Source organism: Kogia breviceps, chromosome 3, assembly GCF_026419965.1.
Source record: "Kogia breviceps isolate mKogBre1 chromosome 3, mKogBre1 haplotype 1, whole genome shotgun sequence".
NCBI lineage: Eukaryota > Metazoa > Chordata > Mammalia > Artiodactyla > Physeteridae > Kogia > Kogia breviceps.
Window position 1 is genome coordinate 118616552 of NC_081312.1, and position 21933 is coordinate 118638484.

At 39.2% G+C, this 21933-nt stretch overlaps 1 protein-coding gene across 3 annotated transcripts in view; it reads right to left on the reverse strand.

Annotated features, from left to right (window-relative positions):
* The window catches only part of MCTP2 (multiple C2 and transmembrane domain containing 2), a 251723-nt gene that overhangs the window by 137309 nt on the left and 92481 nt on the right, over nt 1–21933 (reverse strand). For 2 of the 3 annotated variants that reach the window (XM_059056947.2, XM_067029545.1), the window contains exons 5-9: nt 17062–17204; nt 16254–16330; nt 15653–15764; nt 11533–11568; nt 289–453 (exon numbers count right to left, since the gene is read on the reverse strand). In XM_059056947.2, coding sequence (XP_058912930.1) covers nt 289–453; nt 11533–11568; nt 15653–15764; nt 16254–16330; nt 17062–17204 — 533 coding nt within the window. Of the gene's footprint in view, nt 1–288; nt 454–11532; nt 11569–15652; nt 15765–16253; nt 16331–17061; nt 17205–21933 lie in introns of those variants that run through there. The other variant, XM_067029546.1, reaches the window with a different exon arrangement.

Below are 21933 nucleotides of genomic sequence, written 5' to 3' on the forward strand. Positions count from 1 at the left end.
CTTTGCTTATTTTCAAAACAAAAATAAGCCATGCATTCAAATCTATTATTTAATAAGCTTTCTCTAGCTCCAGTTTAGTATATTAAAATAGATTATACTAAACAATCAAATACCCATATTAATAGACTGCACCTATACAATTATTTTGTTTTCTGGGATGCTCCTAATACAGTTAGGAGGGTTAAAAATAAATTCTGTTCTTGCGAAGTTTAGAGTGGGGAAAACATTTTTTTTCCATTGCTTTAATCTTAAAGATATTGTTCTCCTTAAGGAACTGACAGAACTTACCTTACTTTTATACCTCTGATCTCCCAGTTTTAACTGGACAAACATCTCTGTCATGCTTCCTCCTGAGACATTCTTTCCTTCCAACAAAGTTATACTTATAATCCCGTTCCAGAGTTGGTTCTTTTTCAAGGACTCTGAGAGCCGGAGGTTGCGTATCAAAGAGGACTAAAGCAAAAAATAAAGATAACATATAAACTTGCTGATAATTCTTGAGTGTGACTTTGGTGATCAGAGGAATTCCAGCTTTCAATATTTGATTAGAAATAGCACTCCCTGCCTGGCAAAAGTGTTAATATTCTTCACTGGCTTTGCAAACCTGCAATCACAGTTATGTGACTTCCTTCTCAAGCATTGGACTTGAAACATATAGCAAAGCATGAATTCAAACAACACTTGCATTTGGCACTGGCCTGTACTCCCACCTAGATGTGCTCTTTGGTAGGAATCCTTCAGCTGGGCCTTTGGCTATTTTAATAGTAGGAAGGGAAGAAAGGCATTCTGGGAAACAGAGATATAAGAACCAGGCATTGCTTTTCAGGGAAACAAAATACCTCTGGGCGTTTAGAAATTATGGTTTTGAATTTATCCTTCACACTTGAATGTGTCCCCACTTCCCTTTATTCCTTGGGCTATGACTAAAAAGCCTAACACCACTGTGAGATTCACAACTCCAGATATAGCCTGTAATCGGCTAGCCAGCCAAATGAGCTTTGCAGAGGGAAAGCTGAGTAAAGAACACAGCCCCGTGGCTGGGACCCAGTAGGGGTTCAGTAACTTGTTACCTTATTTTTTTTCCTTTTCTACATTGTATTACTCACACACACCTTAAACAGAATATAGAAAAAGGCAAATATCCCCTATTATTAAATTAAAAAGAGGCCAAGCACACTTTTTAATTTCCATTATGTAAATTTTCAAACACACACAAAGATAGAACAACAAACCTCCATGTGCTTATTCATCAGATTCGACATTTTGTCAACCTTATTTCACCTACCCCTTCACTATTTTTTTTTCTGCCTGAAATATTTGAAAGCAAAATCCTTGTTTGTTTTTACATAAGCACCATGCTGCGATCACACTCAACACAAGTAACCATGATTCCTTTAATACTGTTAAATGCCCTGAAGGTCTCAACAGTGTCTTTTTATGGTTAATTTGTTTGAGTGAGGATCCCCGACATGATCTGCAGGCTGCATTCAGTTGGCGGAGTTCATCCACGTTCTCCGTTCAATAAGTGAAATGGCACGAGTGTGGACGGCTTGATTTGAGGGAGAAATAAATGGGCTGAAGAAGGTAGATGGTGTCGAGTATCATAGTAAAGCAATGAATTTCTAACGCTATATATTCATTCCTGTCATCTGCTCACTCTATCTTCGAGATCATTTAGGCATCAATTTGCTCGGTTTGATGACCAGTTAGTCACAATTTATCACAACAAACAGTATGTCAGTGCCATGTTAATTACACGCCAGCTTACCTCATCCAACACACGTCACTCCAGCACCCTTAATAAATGATGCAATAATGCCAAGTGTTTGGATCATTTTATGATTTCTTTAAACAAAATACTTTTTAAGGAAATCTGTACTCCCAACTCCATATCTGCGTTGCTTTTCTCTTGAAATTGGAATGAACACACACACACACACACACACACACACACACACAAATGCACACACACACACAGGGGTTTGGAGGTACTGAAACAGAGCAGGAAAAGGAGATGGGAAAATACGTAATTTTTTAAAAAAAGAAAAAACCCTCTCCTCTGGAAAACATGAACAATTCTTTCTCTAACTTCTATTTGCAGTTGGGTTGTGGACAGAATATATTCAACAATGAAGGTTTATGAAATAAAGTTAAGTAATTTTATATTTGCTAAAAACAATGCACACCATCACAATATATAGACAGATACATGTATAAATATGTATATAATCTATATGTGTGCCTACAGATGTAGATACACTTAATACATTCTCTAGCTTAGTAAGCACACGGGCTGATAATTTCTATCTTTAAAAAGAAAATGAGATTTTGATTCATATATCCTGCTGCACTTTCCTTTTTCATGTTTTTTCTTCTTAAAGTTCGACTTGCCAACCAACAAGCTAAAGCATGACCTGTCCCATGGCTATGCTTCAAAGTTCCGACACATATATTCCTCCCTAAACACTGCAACTATTTCAAAATCCTTTTTATAAAGAAGGGAGTAATGTCCACAAGGGATCAAAGGGCATCCTACAGTCTGGCAATTGCCTAAGAAAAATGGCAGTGCTTCCATGAAATATGCCCTAAAATAATTTTGTGGCTTGGTATGTCCTAATTTCAAATTGGATGTTTATCTTGGAAAGGCTTCTAACTTGTCCATAAAACAGCCCCACTTAGCTCTATGAGCTCTGTGAAAATGGAATCCAAAGCTGGTTATTAAGGGGGCCCAGAGATAGGTTCCATATGGCGGAACAGCATGGGAGGGCAAGGCAAAGGCCTACATCAGGCCCGGCTTGGCTGGAGCTCCTGATCTATCCACGGACACTCGTTGCATTACACTCTAACATCTGGATTATTGCTTGCAATGTCCCTGGGAAATATCCACTTTCCATCAAAGCCTTTATCTATCTCAGTCGGACTTTGAACATTTTAGTATTTAACACAGTCATGTTTGATGTGATGGACTTGCTCTTTGCTGTCCAAGATTTTTTTTTTTCCTTACTAAAAGCGGGGTAGGAAAAGAGAAGTATTTATTACACAGTTCACAAATACAAAAGGACACAGGACCATTATTCTACTTATTTTACCCTAAGTATTTCTGCAAAATCCACTATAAGGTTATGTCCAAAAAAAGTTTCATTTGCAAGCGATGCAATCTAGGATATGAGTATGAGCTTTAAAGACATTTCTTAACTACTTTCGCATTTCTCTTCCACCCTTGAGACTTGTGATGAGGCTTAAGGGCAGGGTCTGTGGTTGTGGGCAGCACCCAGGCCATCCCATGTGTGCTCTGATGCAGATCTGGGCTATCCAAATCTTTTGTGCTCCTCAAAAACTCCCTTTCTCCCCATCATAAATCGACCCCTCTGCACTCACTCTGTTAGCTCGTAGCTCAGGTTTTCATGACCGTGCCCGAGCCCTATATGTGAAATTTGTCATCTTAATGCAGCTTGGAATGTGAAAGGAGAGAAGGAAGTGACCCATCAAAAGGAGAAACCCACCCCACCTGAGCTGAAACAAACACCAGGAGACAGAGCAAAGCTTCTGGGTCCCGACCCTAATTTCTCAGCAGACATAATGGATAAAATATAGTACATCAGGGTTTTGTTATTTTTCTCCTTCCTCCCAGAGGATCAGAACCTTTTACTATTTCTATGTGGATTCATTCATAGGCTCTGTTCCTTGGCCCTCACCCCACCAAATCCACACCCAGAAAAAGTGACTTTCTTTTGAAACATGCAACTTAGTTATGACTAGTGAAAACAAGGTATGATATTTAACTTAGAAACACATTAGCTTTTGTAAAAATGAAACAGATTCCAAAACATTAATATACTTCCAGGTCATGAAAATTTCACAGGAAGGAAGGGAAGAAAGGGAGAAAGACTGAAAGTATAGGCTGTGGAGCGTCTGCTCACTTCCAACAGGTGCAGAATTCTCAGGAGTTTTTGATCTAGAAATAGACTCTCAAAACAGTGAATAGATTTTTCTTCCTGGGACATAAAAAACAGATTGCAGCTTGGCGACATGCAGTATTTGAGGATTTTGGCCAAGCGGCATGCTGTGAAGACAGCAATGTGGACTCCAGTACCCCGATTCCCAGCGTAGCTACAAAGGAAACACTGGGATAGTGGACATGTCAGCTCGATGCCTCCTGTCCGTCCCAAGCCAGGGAGAATAGCAGAGAGGTCAGGAGTAAAAAAGGATCCTGATAGGAGGGCACAGAGTCCAGGAGCTGGGGCCATAGACTGCAGTTATAAAAAGCAATGTTATATTCAGTGATGCCACAGTCCATAACTAACTATGCTGACCAATACCACGGGGTAACAATTCAAAGCACTCCATTGGGTGACAAAAAAACACCACAACATTAAAAAAAATTAAAATTAAAAATAGGGGCAGGACTTCCCTGGTGGTCCCGTGGTTGAGGCTCCATGCTCCCAATGCAGGGGCCCCAGGTTTGATCCCTGGGCAGGGAACTAGATCACACACGCATTCCGCAACTGAGAGTCTGCATGCTGCAACTAAGACCTGGTGCAGCAAAATAAATAAATAAATAAATAAATATTTAAAAAAAAAAAAATAGGGGCATTGAGAAAATGTTTTTACAAGGTTTTTGTACTAGGCCTACCTTACTGGTGCCAATTACTGTATGGGTACATTTTAGATCATCTCAGTGATGGAGATTTAAAAGTATGTGTTCCGATGTTGCCAATCCATCTTATTTTGACTCTCATTAATTATTTTTCCTGAGTCATTGTGAGAAAGTAGGGAGTCAGGGAGACAAATGCATGGAAAAAATAAAAAAAGGAACTAACTTTGTAAGCAAAATGAGGAGTAAAGCAAGATTCCAACTCTGTTGGCAATGCTTAGAAAAACTAAGGGAGAACATTCGGTCTATAAAAGGTTTCCCTGAAATATTCCTTCCAAGATTTTTCAACATGTAAAACTACTGCTCATTGTCAACAGCTTTTATAGCATGACATGAGAAGATCCATACATTCATGCAACAGGCTTCCAGAAAGCTGCTACTCGACAGCTCCTTATATCATCTGAAGGGAACCCTATAGGCATAAATTCTCCTAGAACTACACAAACATTTTTGCATAGGATATAAAGGAAGCCTTTTAAATTTCCCACAGGGGCATGGACATGAAAGATGAGATTTTATATTTATAGATGAAAACTATTTCACAGTCCCAAGGATATGAGTAATCTGTGTGCACAAAGACATTAGCTATAAAAGGATTATATTAAATTATTTTTTTCATTAAAAGGGAATATCCTCACTCAATGTTTGAACTTAAAAATAAAAATTAGACTAAGAAAAGATTTTTAAAAATTGATTAAGTCCATAAATACCCAATGATTCTCAGGGTTCTGGACTGACGGGGGAAAAAACTGAAGGCCATGTGATTCAACAAGATTTTCCTTTTTGCCCTGACCTCTAGGAAGCTCAATATTAAATGCTGGGCTCATATACGATAATATTCATCAACTAGTATTTCTTGATTCACATGTGTCATCCTGTGGGCCTTCACTTCTGTGTTCCGTATTTCTATGTCTCTCCTTCGCTTAAAATAGGTCAAGGCTACCCCTATACAAGACTGGGACTAGGGTGAGGCAAGTGAGGCATTCGGGGTGAAACATTTAAGGAGGTGCTCACTCTTAGGCTTCTACAAAGGCAGGGCTGGCCCCTGAGCCCGAGTAACCTAAGATTTAGCAGTGCTTCCCACTGCTCTACAAGGCCTGCCCCTCTTACATCCCTGGCTTTGCCTCCTACTTTCCCTAGCATCCCACGCCGTACCCTAGTCCTCACCAGTGGCTCTCAAACATCACTATGCTTCCGAATCACCTGGAAGGCTTGCTAAAAGATGGCTGGGCCCCGTTTCCAGAGTTTCTGATCTGAGAGGCCTGAAATGGAGGCCCAACATCCACATTTCAGAAAATGTCCAGGTGACGCTGATGGTGTTGGCCCAGGGGCTCCCCTTTGGAACTGATAACAAAGAATTCGGAGCACTTGCCATGCACCACATTATTTTATAAATGTCCTGTCTCAATTCACTTCCTCCTCCTTCTCATCGGGTGAGATTCACTCCAGCTTTCTCGGTCCCCAGCCTTCAATGCACCCCACCCACCTGTAAAGCCAAGATAAGGGCCTAGTCTCTGAATACCCCCACCTCCTTACTCTCATCTCTCCTAATTCCTCATCAGTTATGATGGTCAACTCTTATCTCTGAATTCTCAGGACAGTGTTCCTGACAATACAGTATGTGCTCAGTGAGAGGCTTTTTTTTTTTTTTGGCCAAAACTGAACCTAATATCACTGAGAGGAGAGATCTGATGCAAAGTTTAGGAAGGAAGTGGCTCTGTTCTTCTGGGCTGGAGACACACAAGGTTTGAGAGTTCTAACAGATCCAAGGTCTTACCTGCACATGACTGAAGCCCACAGAAATGAGGAAAGCCTCTAGAAACCATTCTGCTCAGGGTAATGCTGACCTAGACTTCACAACAAAGCAGTAGAAGCATTGGAGTTAAGATATTTAGAAGTGTGCCCATGCAGTGTCACTTCTAGATAGCTGGGCAGGCATGTAGGTAGGTAGAAAGAAAGATAGGCATATAGACAGACAGACAAATAAATTAGGTAGATATATAGATGAACAGATAGAGACAGACAGGTATATGGATGTATATGGCTGTTTGGGTTATACCATTCTCCAATCCTTCAAATTTAACTAAGAAAACAAAAAAGTAAAAGGTATTACTAAGGCTGGCCATTTGAGTTAAGAATGTGTGTCAAAATGAAAAGGAACCAAACCAACAAAAAGCATTCTATTAATTGGGAAAGTGGTCCAGGCACAATACTCTCAGTTTAGTTCTACAAATGGACCACACTTCTTGCAGGGCGTTTTGCTTGTACTACTTCCTGGGCTTATAGTGAAATAAGGGACATGGGTTCACCTAGAGAAAGGTACAGTGACAGAGGGCATTTACCAGTAAGGTGGGAGGAGTGGCATCTCTTCCAGTTTGAGCAGCTTCTTCTTCTCAACCCAAAACTATATGGCAGACAAAACAATCATCCAAACTTCCCCCTGGTTCTTACCCGGGCTCTGGTCACAAAGCACATCGTGATATGTAGCTGGATAAAGAGGTAGATGATAGATAGATAGGTAGAGAGATAGACAGACAGACAGATAGGCAGACAGAAAGAGCTTCCCTTCAAATTCTTTGACTTTCCTCTTTCAATTTAAGTTCCTCCACATTAAACTAGCCTTGTGACAAGATACCCTTCAGGAGCTAAGTATGTTAAAACCACACTTCTAAAGCCACCGGAGTCCCAGCCCTGCAAAGTGCTTCAACGTGCAATGAGGTCTTCAGTGAACCCATCTTGGCCCACATGTTAGAAGCAAAATTGACAAGGTCAACCTGTATAACTGAATCAAAGGCAAAAGCACAACCACAATAATTTGCTGAGACTTCCCAGACTTCACTCGTTTGGCCAGACAGCTAACCCACAGACACAGCCACCCCCGGGACAGCAGCCTATGGGAGGGGTCACAACTGACAAGGATGCCACGTCACCCCCTGGCAAGAGAGCATATAGTCACAAGACCCAACCAGCATCTCATCACAGGGGGCTGCTGGGCAATAAGGCTGAGGATGGCACACTTCAAAAAGCCCAAGTGGACAACAGAGAAAGGAGGCGCTGGCCCATGCAACAGAGAGCTTTCCGGGTTCAAGACCAACCTCAGCAAAACACTGCTCCTACTAACTCCACCTTTCTGAGACTGCCTACCTGTTCTGAGTCCTAGATTTCAGAGAGCCAGAAACAGAGGGGCAGACAGAGTCCAAGGGAAAAAGAGAAAGTGGAACGAAGACAAGGAGGACATAACCTAAATTCAGGCAGAACCCTCACCATGTAATTCATGACTCTTACCAAGTCATGACACTGAAATAAAGTATCCAAAAAGGCCGAAGGCAAGAGCGTAGCCCCTATATTTTCCCAGAGAGTACAACGGGAAGAGAGAACCATTCCAGGTACTATGAACAGAGGGAATATAATGCGGAGAACAGGTGATGGAAAAGCTGAGACGCCAAATAGAGTATATGGAGAAAAGTTAAGGTCAGCGACAGGAGGAAGCAGCCAGCACTCTTAGGCTGGAGTGAGGGCAGGGCGGGCGGACTTTCTGTCAAGTTCCAGGTAGTAAGAATTAGGATCTGCCCCTAGTACTCAACTCTGCCACGTCAGCCAGAGGCAGTGCATACGCAAATGAGTGCAGCTGCGTTCCGATCAAACTTTATTTGCAGAAGCAGACACAGGGCTGAATTTTGCACTCAGGCTGAAGTTCAATGACCCCTGGGCTAGAGAGAGAAAAAGAGTAAATGCTAGGATCAGGGTACAGAAAAAAAACTGTTGCACTAGGTACAGGGATGTCTTCTACCTTAAATGGCTGACACATAATTGCATAGAACAGTGGGTCAGAAGAGGGGCCATGTGAGAATAAATACTTATCTCAGTGCAAATTATCTAAAATAAAGAAAATCCATAACTAAAAGGGCACTGTGTTCACTCATACTACAGACCCAAATGAAAGAGCAAGGGTGTGGTGTGTATATACGCAGATTTTCTGAATACAATCAGTGACCCATCAATTCCATATTTTATTGTCGCGTTTTTATCCCATTAGACTATTTGATGTAAGAGAAGCAACTGCTGTTAGTTTTCTATCTCTGTAACTGTGATATACATTAGAAAGTGAGAAGTAAGGTTTGGAAACAGATCTATTCACAGAAAAAATTGTGCATAGTAAATATCTAAAAAGAAGTAGTTATCTGATTCAGGTTCTTTTAGATAAGATTTTCAGTTCTCTCTTTAAAAGGCTCATTAGAAGGAAAACAAAGGCTTTTGTATGAAACCTAAAACTATTTTTTAAAGGCAATCTCTATGTATTGACTGTATTAAAATCAAGGTCAGTACCAAAATCAAAGAAACAGGGAATCCTCTGGCAGTCCAGTGGTTAGGACTCCGTGCTTTCACTGCCGAGGGTGCAGGTTCAATCCCTGGTTGGGGAACTAAGCCCACAAGAGACAAAAAAAAAAAAAAAAAAAATTCAGGAAATGCTTTAGAAGACAGTCCACAGAGACTCTGCCATTCTGGGTCCCTCTAGATGATGTAAAATTATAAACTTATGGGTCTAAGAGCAATTATTTAAATAAAGTTATTATAAGAATAAATTTGAGGTGAAAGAGTCAATGGCATTTTATAGGTAATACATCACTTAGGACTAGTAAAATTTTAGGTACTCATAGTAAGTAATCTTCCTTATATTAAACTTCTGTTACCTAATTTTTAAATATGATATGGAAATCTTAAAAGAGAAGCTTATAGTTTAAAAATGCCAAGATAAGTTGATCAGGGTATTTTAACTACTTACACAGAAGGTTAACCACAGAGTCTACAGATTTTCCACATGACTCATTTTCTTTCACTGTTGTGGCCTCTCCCGTTGCCGAGCACAGGCTGCGGACGCGCAGGCCCAGCGGCCATGGCTCACGGGGCCCAGCCTCTCCGCGGCATGTGGGATCTTCCCGGACCGGGGCACGAACCCGTGTCCCTTGCATCGGCAGGCGGACTCTCAACCACTGCGCCACCAGGGAAGCCCCACATGACTCATTTTCATAAGCTAAATTAGAAGCTATCTCATGTTTTCCTCCAAAACTGCAAACTCTAAGCAGCACAATGTCAACCTAACAATTGAAATTCTTCACCGATATATAAATGGCATCTCTCATATAAGATCACAAGTAGCTTTCAATGACCTATTCATCTAAGGTTTTATTAAACATTGTATTAGGTTTGGGCATTTAGTCTCTGAGCCCAGTGCACTGAAGTCAAAATTCTAGAAACTACAATGATAGGGAAAAAAGAAGATGACAGTTCCAGGATCCTCTGTTCCTTTCATATTTTTGATATCTTTATCCTGGCCGTCAACATTTTTCCTCCCCCTCTTCACTAACCTCTCCTGTCCTCCTCTAGACTCCCATATTCCCCAAGCTCACAATTTTTCCTTCTAGCCTTTTATGTTCTTCCGCAAACTGCCAGTGCTCTTCCACAGGCCGGAGCTCCCTAACTAAAGATGGTTATTGATGTACAGTACCAGTGTTTTAGTGCAGCAGCAGAATCAATAAATGAGAAAATACTGCTTTGTCAGGTTTCGCCAGAGCATGCTGGGAAACTTTACTGCTCTGAATGGTTACAGCAACTCTTAATACATGAGAGGGAGAGCCAGGCTCCCTTCTGTGGAGAGAAATGATGTTCTTCTACCCTCTAGTGACTATAAAGGAATAAGACAAAAGCTGGAGGAATTTTTGAGACCACTTCACATGATTATTTATTGTCTCTTAAGTTTATTTCTAAAAAGAACCAGAGTCTTGGAAACCAAGTGAACAGGTAGGATTTTTTAAAAAAAGAAGAAAACCACCTTAGCCTGGTTATTTTTAAAGCGCTCAAAAATGCAAAGGCTATACATTTTAGAAAGAGTCAGAACTTTGATTCCTCTGGATTTGAAAAAGCAAGGTTTAGAAAGTTTACCTCTTTCCTAGGAACTAGTCAGGTTACAAATCTCTCCTTCTCTCTCTCTTTCACATATACACGCTCTTACAAACACATGAAATCTTTGTTCCAATCTCCTTATTTTATAGAGAAGTAAACAACTGCAGTGTGGTGAGGTTAGAAATGAGAGATGGCATATATCTGTGTATACATGTGTGTGTATAAATAAATGCATATACAGAGATTGCCCACGCACCCACCCCTCATACACGGACACATCACGGCCACCTCCATCTTGGTTATTCCTCTTTTAAAAGCAGTAGACCTGCTAAAGTAAGTTATACATAGTATTTTTGGTTTTGTTTACATTTACATTAATTTTGACATTTAGTCACTTAAGTTACAATGTGTTACCTTAATAACCTGATAATAACACATTCCTACCTTGCTACACCTATACTTTTTATATATTGCACAGAGTATATAATTGTTTAAAAAGATACTAACAATGTAAAAAAGTCACCGGTATTTCATGGAGAAATCTTTAAAGAAATGCTCACACACAAAAAAAAAGGTAAAATAAAAGTAATATAAAAAAGATTTATAAAATATACCATGTATTCTTCTCAATCTTTTCACTGCCCTTGTAACAGTTTCCACCTAATGGTAAATAGCTTTCTAAAGGACTAAATCTAACTGCACTACAACTCCAAATAATTCAAGCTTAATGAAGTGTAACATTCTAACATGGCCAGTACATATAAAATGTCAACACTAAAACAAGTGTAAGTTCAAACATCTGGCTATGCCCTTATTAAATGAAATTTTAAAAGGGAGTTTGTTTCCTTTTTATTCATAACAGCAGTAAGAGGAAAAGAAAGCCTTTCCATGTAAAGGTTGGATAATAATCTTGTCTACATTTGTCTCTGCTACAAAGGTGAACCACATGCGTAAAGAAAAAAAACAGCTATATTTACCTTGCTGGCACTTAACTGCTTCCGATTTGACCAACGCTAAGGATTATGTCCATTGAATCGTGAAAAATGGCAAAATAAAAGAGAGAAATAGAGCCGTTAACAACATGATGATGTTATCATGCTAGTTAGATGGTGCAGACCACATTCAAACAACTGACACCCACATTCTAAGGTTTCAGAGAAAACACATTTGAGCAAGAAAATAGTTAGAAACCTAGAAAAATCACATTTCTCTGGTTGTGTTACATCATTTTCTCACAGTATTCAAAAATGAAAAGACAAGGACATAGAATACTGCTCAGTCCTTACAAGTACATTTATATTTTTATTTGCCTGAAAACACTCTAATTTTACCTCGAAAAGCAAAGTGGAAAGGCAGGTTTTTCCTACCTGAAATAGTCAGATAGCATTATAAAAATGCTTAAGAAATTCATGGACAAAGTTAGTTCATGTTTAGGTTTCTGTAGTTTTAGATACTAGAAAAAATAATTCCATTGCCCTCTGCTGAGAAAAATCTCAATATTCGAAATAATAGGAAAAACAATCTGAGTCATTTCTTCACAATGAAGAAAAATAGGCTAATGTACCAGTGAGGGAGGGAAGAAAAAAATGTTCTGAACAGCCAGTAACTTCACCGCTGTTCTCTTTTGATCTCTCATTTGTCGAGCTAAGACTGCTGAATTTCATCTACATTTAAAGTTCTCTCTTAACAAAATTCTCTCATTACTCCTGTCACCGTCCAGTACTGCAAAGCTCTACTCTGGCTGGTTAACCAGCTAACTGCATGTTAAAACTTGGAAAAATTTGGCAGATTACAACTCAATTATGAATCTAATTGAGCAGCCCATAGTAACTATTATGATTAAGGAAAAAAATGCCTTTAGGCAAATGACCTATCCACACTGCCAATAAGTCTCCCCAGTAAATTAGAAACCAGAAAACAAATTGTCTTTGGGGAAAATCCACTTATATTCCAGGGACCACCAAATAGAAACGCTGGTACAAAAATGTCTTGAAAATATTCTTCAGGAAAAACACTTTCCCTGATGAAACAGTAAGCTCCACCACTCAGCATGTGACCCAGAGTTATAGATACTACAATCTGGGTATTAAAATCAGTTCTTTTTGTATTTTTCCCAACAACATATGAACAAATATTTTCACCCAGAACAACCACTAAAATTAATCACCATCTTGCAGGTACACATGGCTATTCCTAAATAGCCTTTTGAAATACAATTCATTTGATTTTTATATCACCAAAGATTAAAAAATAGAAAAGGAAATTAATGGAAAATGAGTATTACTGTCTACTTACTACAATACTAAGAGCTACCATATATCGGGTGTCTACTCCATGCTAAACACTATATTTGATCATGTTGATCTTCACAAACCTATAAAATAGATAATCTTTCTTTTAAATCCACATTTCACAAAGTGTAGCTGAGAATTAAGTAATTCTGTGAATTTGACCTGATCACTTAACTTCTCAAAACTAAAAATATTGGAGTCAGGATTCAAACCCAGGCAGTCTGATGACAGAGCTCATAATTATAACTAAAACCCTATTTTTGCTGAGAAAGAGAGACAGAGGGCAGGTTTATCAGCCCTCCACCCAGTGCCTTACCTCCTAACTGTACCATGCCCGTATGCACTTAAAATCCCTGGCCCTGAGGGTCAATTCACAGACATTTTGCACATGTTAAGACTTTTACTGGCTTGGCTCTAAAGCAACAAAGACTGCCTCAGTGACAACGGGAAGAAATACGGGTACAAAACCGAGAATTCAAACTGAAATCTCTCCATCAGGCTTTAAATTAAAATGGAAATTTATAAACAAATTGTTCCCCAATAATCTCAGTCTCCCGTGTTAGTTACCCCCATTTAAAAACCCAATATAAGAATATCTTTAAATACTAACTTAAACTCAATGAAAAGATCAACAGTTTTCTGATACCTACTCTATCCAAAGGGCCCCTGATACACACTGTAAGTTGAATAGCCACACATGGCCAAGGATAAATTATTCCTTGCTCAGGTATACTTTGAGCAAGTATATAAACAGAAAAATAACACTACCAGTCAGAACAAATAAAACAGGCATTATCATTATTATTCTTCCTATAATACTCCATTTTATTTATATATGTACATCTATATACATACACATACATATACATGTATATGTATATACATGTATGTATACTCGTATATATAGTAAATAGATTGTACACTAGACCCTGCCAGACAAGCAAAGAACAAAGAAAATGAGAAATCATACCAGCAAGTAGATAATGCGTACCATCTGACAAACTCTCAAAAACAGGGTGTGGAGGAGTCAAGGAAAGAAGGGCCAAACTAAATAGGATGACAAGTGTGTCTCCTTTTAGGGCTCTGAAAAGATAGGCTTTGAGATGTTTTCCAAAAACAAACTCAAGCTGCATTGAGTATTAATTGCTCTGCAATTTGAAATAAATTTTGACTGAAATGGCTCTACTTAAAAACTCCAAATTTTGGCAATATTTCAACATATTTTAAGTGCCAGTAGTACTGCTAAATACGATCCAATACACTACAGAAAAATCCACATGTGGAATAAATACACAGCTATTATGCAGCTGAAATATGCAGCTATCTTCATGAGGTCATTATCCAAGTTTACAAACCCCACTTAAATATGTAAGAAATTTTCAGAACATATCAGCTGGCAATTATGCAACCACGTGGCAAATAATATGCTCATTTCCATGGCATGTCATTGTAACCTGGCATCCAGCTCAAGGAACCGGTCACCTACTGGATGCCCTGCCACTGAATCCGATGGCAATGCCATCAAAACTAAGAGAAGTTAAAGGAAATCCCTCCGTCACTATGTTGGGTAGAAAAAAAAATTATTTTTGACATCAATTTAAGACATTTTAGCATCAAAATATCAATGTTATTGAGGCCTCAGGTTTTAACAGTGCCACTTCTTAATTAATAAATGGAGATCTCCCGCCCAAAGTTATCATCCAGTAAATGTTCATAAGTAAAGAATTCAAATTAAAAATAGCAACTGTTTAGTTGACCCTCTGGCAATTGAAAAATCACTGTGCAGTTTTTTTTGTTGTTTTTTTTACTCCTTTAAACTATCTTCAGTGAGTTTACTAGTAAATCACTCACGATTTTCATCATGAAAATAAATTACAACTAACTGCAAAGGTAATGTCAAAATGAAGAATATTCTCCACACTGACCCCACTGACTCAATTCAAGAGGTATTATTGGAGGCCTATTTTATGAACAGGCTTCAGATTTTCATATCAGATTCTAAACATGCTGAAATTTTAACACATCTTAGAGTCTTTGTTCAAGTAGCTGTTTTTAATTGGCTTTTAAAATATCTTTCAAATAAATGACAATCCAAGATGCTTTCATTCTTGGAATTTTAAGGTATAATATCAGAATATAAAATAAGATTATGGTTTGTATTCACATATTTGCTCCTAAAAACAGTCCCCATCATACTGTCACAAAATCCAATGCTTTTTGATGTTACAGACATCTTTAATAGGTAATGCATTTACTAGAAATTTCCATGTAACAGACTAGAGAATATTAAATGTGTGTCTTCCCAGAAGAACTCTCAATAGAAAATTTGGTAGCTAAAAGAAAAAGGAAGATGAAACGGAAATGCTGCAAATGTATACTTGATCACCTTAGTGATGTACAACACAATGACTAAATCCTGGGAACAGCTTTTCATAACTAAATAATGCCTAAGTCATTTAGTACCTAAGAAAACAGTAAATGGAAACCTTAACATTTAGCAAAAGCATATTTTGTATGATCTATGACAAGCAAACCATAAGCAGCATAAACAATAACAGCAATAATATTATTGCTACAATATTAATAATGTTTACATCCCTAGCCAAATTAGAGATCATTCCTTACTGGATTTCTTTCCAGGTTTCCAAAAGAAAGGGTGTACATTATCACAGATAGGTACTTTAAGTCTCCATACAGTTTTTCCCCTTACCCAAATAAATACAAAAATGTCAGTCATCTGGCAACCCAATTATCAAAGAAAAGTTGCAATGGAGAATTTTAAAAAGAACAAAAGGGTCACACTCACGTGTCTCTTGAAATCACACTGTTTTACTACTAGGTTCAAATTTAATACAATCACTCCCATGTCATCTTCTAAACTGTTTGGATCTTCCAATTTTAAAATATGTTCAGTCGTTCTATAAGCAAAAAGCAACAAATGATGGTAGCACTTATTGGTAGTACTTTATAGCCTTAGAATACATCAGGAGCTTATGATAAAAATCTCCTACCTCTGAACAGGGGTGAGACACAAGTTTAAAAAAGTACCAGATTCAGTGAAAATAAACCAACCATCTTCAGGGGTAGAGAAACTGTTTGGCATTGCCTAATTCAACAGTTGGTCAACTGATTCTTCTCCCCTACTACCCAAAGAAAATGTAAATACTTGTTTTAATTTTAAGGTAAGTAGGTTAATGAACACAAAAGTACAAAATTCAACACACCTTTTAGGTTACATTATAGAAGATGTAATATCTGACCAACATATATTTGGGAGCTAAAAAGCAAAAATTATAGAAAAACTCACATTTTAAAGCACTCTTTCATTTACTTAGATTTTGTCATTTGATTATCTTGAGTTCCCTCTAAAATTCACTAATAACAACTAGATAGTAAAATTACAATACCTGTTAAGTTCAAGATCACTCAAAACGACAAATGCAGAACCCATGAAATCAGATGTAGTTAAATCTCGATCATACACCTATAAAGAAGAAGGGGGCCAGTAACACACATTAATATGGCAAACCAACTGAGTATATCAAAGTATGGATAAATGCAATAGGCTGGGAATTTTGAATTCAGTCTTCTAGATCTAAAAATAATTTGCACAATATAAAGAAGAATTTAACCAAGCTGATGGAGAGAACAAAATTATTCAAACCTGTGCATTTTGCTTACTGTGGGCCAAAATAACAGAAAATACTTTTAAGGCAGTATTCTTATGCATTAAGATATCACACACAATGGACCACTCTCTGTAGTTTAAATGGTCTCTCATTAAAATTTTCCGCAGTGAGCAAATCTGCCAATTAAATAGAAATTTGCTAAATATTCTATAGCAATCCCATCCTGCACTCAATGCATGCAATTTTAACCCAGATGTTAGAGCAATTGATGCTTACAACCGGTAGCTTAAAGCTCTCTGAGAAAGGCTTTAGTACTTGTCACCACTGCACTGGCAGTAATAATTCTTCCACATTCAGTAAGTTTGAATACAATCAATGGAGATATTATTTTCACTCTGCTAGATCTGAGAGTAACATACAGTTTGACCAAGGATATAAAGAATCCCTTCCATACTTATATTTTTAACCTAGTGCTTAGGAATGATACAAGAATGAATTTGGGGAAGTTGACTTTTAAGAGAGCGAAGATGGCTGAGAAATAAATGTTTTTAATAAAAGAGCAGATTTGAAAGTCATCTGTGATTACCTTCACATGCAGGTTTTGATCAAGGCTTTGTATTGGCAATAAGACTATTTCGTCCCAAACTGGGTTCAAGTTCTTATATATGACTTTACTTTTGTACAGAGTCTTCCCATTCAGCTTAAATTTCACATAGGGATCACTCGTGCCTTTAAATGAAAAAGAGAGCAAGACAGGTTTTAAAAATATACGTCAAAAGCCTAGGATCTCCATTAAGTAAAGATTCTTTCCAAGCTCTCCAGGAAAAAATGTCTCCCTGCACAGAGACTGAGGGCCCCAGAGGTGGAGAGGGGAGAGAAGTGAAACAATCTGGGGTAAATGACTGATTCTTCTTTGCCTTTCATGGTAGAATATAAATGGGCTCCTTGAGCTTTTTCTGTTTGGTTTCATTGTGGGTATGTCATCACTCTCCTACCCACAAAAAATTCAAGAAATAAAATCCACCAGCCCCAGCCAAGCATCTCAGGAGTCCTGGGGAGAAGCCCACTCCTCCTAAGAATGGCAGTGAGTCAGTGAAAATGGAAAGAAACCATTTTCAGACATTTGGCCAGATGGCTGACTCAACAGAACCCTGTACTTTATAATATAATCATAATAAATCAATCAATCCCTGGAACCACCGACTCAGAAGATGGGGCCTGGGGACTCAGACCCCAGAACCAGGGGCGTAGAGATTAAACTGACAAAGTTGCCCATTCTTCACCCCCTACCCCCGCACCTGCGGTAAAGCAGAGAACATTGTCTCCCCCTGGTCAGCTGAACGCCCCTCAACAAGGCCCTCCGACCCGCCGGCCTTGGGCCAACACCCTTGACCTGCTGCCTCCTCCCGGGAAGCTTTGAAAAGGAATGAATAATGTCCCGCTATAGCCACTATGTCCAAAGCAGAAAGAAGGGCTGATGATGGAGCCTCCTCCACATTTTTCAGATCAGTTGAGGAAAAAAAAAAAATGCCCACAAACATAATACCAGGATTAATGTGTTGTGCAAGTGTGCCCTCATATACTCAGGACACAGAACAGTGACTGGGACATACTTGCACATTACTACCTAGTGAAGGATGAATAAAGGAGGCACAAATAAAGGAATAATCCACGAGGGCATGAATGAAGGCCAGCCGATAATGCTACAAAGAAAGGAAAAATATCTAATTGGGGGAGGTATGCTGGTATAATTCATCGTGAACCAGACTCTGAATAAGTGCTCAAAGACCAACAGTCTGTTTTGTTCACTGACACATTCCAGGTGCCTTGGACAATGCCCAACAGAGGCCTCCACAGATTTACTGACATGAGTTCTTGATACTAAAGTCAAGCCAATGTAGTCTAAGACTATTACATCAAAAATTAATTAGGCTACTCTGTCACAAACATTTCCAACTCGTTAGTACCCACCATGAATTATTTCAATCATTTTTTTTTTCCAGCTCTTTCTGAGGTTTCTGCAGGATGGAAAACTACCGAACACGAATGCAATTCTTATCCCAACTATTTTAACTGGGAGTCACATCACTTGGGGGCAAGATAATACACATCGGCTAAAAGTCTTAACAGAGTAACCAAGGTATCATTTGGATAATTCAGCCGTTCCAGTATGGCAAGGCTACTAACTTTAAAACAAAGAAATCAAGTTACAAATATACACATATACATATTCGACACTCACGTTTTAAGTTTGGCAACAAAGGGGCAGAAACTCAGCAGTCTTTACTTTAAACCTGGACACACACGTACTCGCACATGCTTAAGCAGCACTTCTGAGCAGGACAGTAAAAATGAAGGCATTCCCAGCCATTCAGTGGAATAGTCACTAGTGAATCAGTAATCTGTCCACACCCCCTCTTTGAGAGTACAAGAGAACACCTGCGGCAAGTCAGATTTTAACAGTCATTCTGATATATATAGATAAAAAAAAAAGTGGGGGGAAAACTCTAATAAAAAGAGGCCTTTAATTAAATGAAATTGCCACTCTGGGATCGGGCCTTCATGCTTGTCAGCGTGCTCTCAAAATAAACATCTCAAAACCAGGCCTCGGTGGTGTCACTTTCTCACAGGCAAAGCATACTGGGTAATCCCCAGGCATCTTGACAGCTACATAATGTTCAAACTGTTTCACGGGTGAATGGCAGCAGTTGCATGAAAGAAAATATTAATGTCTGGAATTAATAGAAAAAGGGACCAGGGTTTACAAAGCCAAACAAGGAACCAGGGTGTCAAGTGAGTACGGCGTTAATTGTTAGGGAAAATTTGAGAAGGGGGGGCAGGGGGCACGTAGTGATTTTTTTCTCTCTGAGCCTAAGTGCCTCACTGTCAGGCAAGTGACATCTTAACTAGGCAGGTTCTGAAAAGGGGTCACGGCTCAGGAATGCAACACCCGGATTATACAAATGATGAGATGACACCTGAATGGGTGGACTTTAACCTTTTTTTCACAGGGCGCTTCATAAACAATGAGGGTCCTTGGAATAAAGAGGTAGTGTGGAACTTTGGAAGGAGAATGAAACTAGGAGGCCAGAGACGGTGCCTCCCTCCTGGGGTCACCACCCGTTCTGCCATGTGGACTCAACAGAGAGTCACGGAGCCTCAAATTTAGAATATGTAGCCATCACGCATCCAGAGCCGGAGCTTCCTGCTCCCGTGGAAAAGGTACTGTGGTTCTGTGTGTGCTGAGACAGACTGACAGCCACTCACTGGTCCTCCAAAAATGCTGTGCCAATTCACACTCCCTACAACAAGGCGGGACAGTCCTTATATCTGCTCATGATGCTCTGGATGGTCACGCCTCCCTTGACCCTGTACCTGTCAGGCCTGCTAACATCACTCACATGCCACAAACACAGGTTGCCTCAGAGCATGGCTCAGTGTTACTGAGTACTAAGGGGGATGGCAAAGGAAGATCCATCCCAGTGCCCTTTCTTCTGTACCTGCCGGGCAGCAGATAGATGGTATATATAACCCAAGGTCCAAGAGGTAAGTGTCAAAACAGAATAGAACTTGGGGGTTAACACTAGTTCACAGGCAGGAAAGGTTAGCTCCAGCCGGGGTATCAGTGGAGGCTGAAATAAAGGAGATGGGAATTGAATGAAACATGGGCGGATCTGGCCAAGCAGAAAAGGACTGAGGCCATTTGGGCTGGAAGAACCGGCACTGAAAAGGGAAAGATGCCAAAATTACCAGATCTGTGCGGTGCCAAGCAAGCATTTCAATACATCCAGAAATTAAGGGGGGAAAATGTATAATGAGAAAGTTAAAAACCCTGGTTTTGAGTCAGACTGAAGTGCCTTAAAAGTCACAAAATAAGGAGTTAAGTTTTTGTACTGTAAGAAATATAGAGTAGTTTTGTTTTTCCTGTTCTCTTTTTTTGAAATTTTTTAAAAGTGTAATATATGCTCAGGATTCTGAAAGGTATGAAAACTCTCCACCCTCTTAATCTTTCCTCATTCCCATTCCTCATATGCACCAGTTTCTTGAGTGTTTTACAGGAAAAAATACAAGAATTGTTTTCAACTCGAATGTAATCATAATAAATGCACTGGACTCTGTGCTTTCACAACTAAAGTACCTTGAAGCTCTGTTCACATCAGCAATAGAGATTCACCAGTTTCTTTTTCTTTTATCAACTGCATACATTTTCATTGTGTTCTTGTATCTTAATTTATGTAACTAGTTACCAAATAATAAACATTTACATCACCTTCACTTTTTTTTTTTTTACTAGCACAAAGAATACTAAAACAAGCATCCCTGTATGACTATCTCTGAGTTCATATGTGATTATATTCAAAAAGAACTGCAGGGATTCCCTGGTGGCGCAGTGGTTGGGGGTCCGCCTGCCAATGCGGGGGACGCGGGTTCGGGCCCTGGTCGGGGGAGATACCACATGCTGCAGAGCGGCTGGGCCCATGTGCCACAGCTGCTGAGACTGCGCTCTAGTGCCCGCGAGCCACAACTACTTAGCCTGTGAACCACAACTACTGAGCCTGCATGCCACAACTACTGAGCCCACGTGCCACAGCTGCTGAAGCTCGTGCACCTGGATCCTGTGCTCCCCGGCAAGAGAGGCCACCGCGATGAGAGGCCCGCGCACCGCGACAGGGGATGGCCCCCTCTCGCCGTGGCTGGAGCGGGCCCGCGTGGCGGAGGAGACCCAATACAGCCAAAAATAAATAAAATAAATAAATTTATTTTAAAAAAACAATAAAACAAAAAACTGCAGGCCAAATGAATGTGTCTTTTCTGGTTCTGACAGCCATTGTCAAATTGTTCTTCCAAAGTCTGTCAAAATTTACACTTCCACCAAGAGTATACGTTTTGTAGTTTTTTTCTTTACATGCTCACCAATATTTGATGTCATAAATCTTTACTTTGAAAAAACGGCAGGTAAAAAAAATAGTATCTCCATTTTTCTCTATCATTAACATTTAGAGTAAAGCTGAGGATCTTTCATATTTTAATGACCTATATTTGTCTTTCTTTGTCAGGGAAATTCTCACTGATATCATTTACCCATTTTTCTATGGGCTCAAGGTTTTGTCTTTTGCTTATGGATTTGAATGAGCCCTTAATTATGGAAAGCTGCCACTGGCTGTAAATCTTGTCATACTTTGTTTAGACTTACCTTATTTCTTGCAATAAGTTATTTCCATTTTTATTTAGGCAAATTTACCAGTTTTATTTATGGCACTGTCGTTTAACATTCTGCTTAGAAGAATTTTTCTCACTAAAGGATTTTAAGTTAGTTCAGCCATGTTTCTTTCCACTGATTTTGCAGCTTTTCATTTTTTACACTTAAGTCTTCAGTCCATCTGGAATTATTTTAGTGTGAGAGGGAAGGAAATTCAGGTTTACTTATGAGTAGGAGAGTAAAATGATCAGAGCCAAG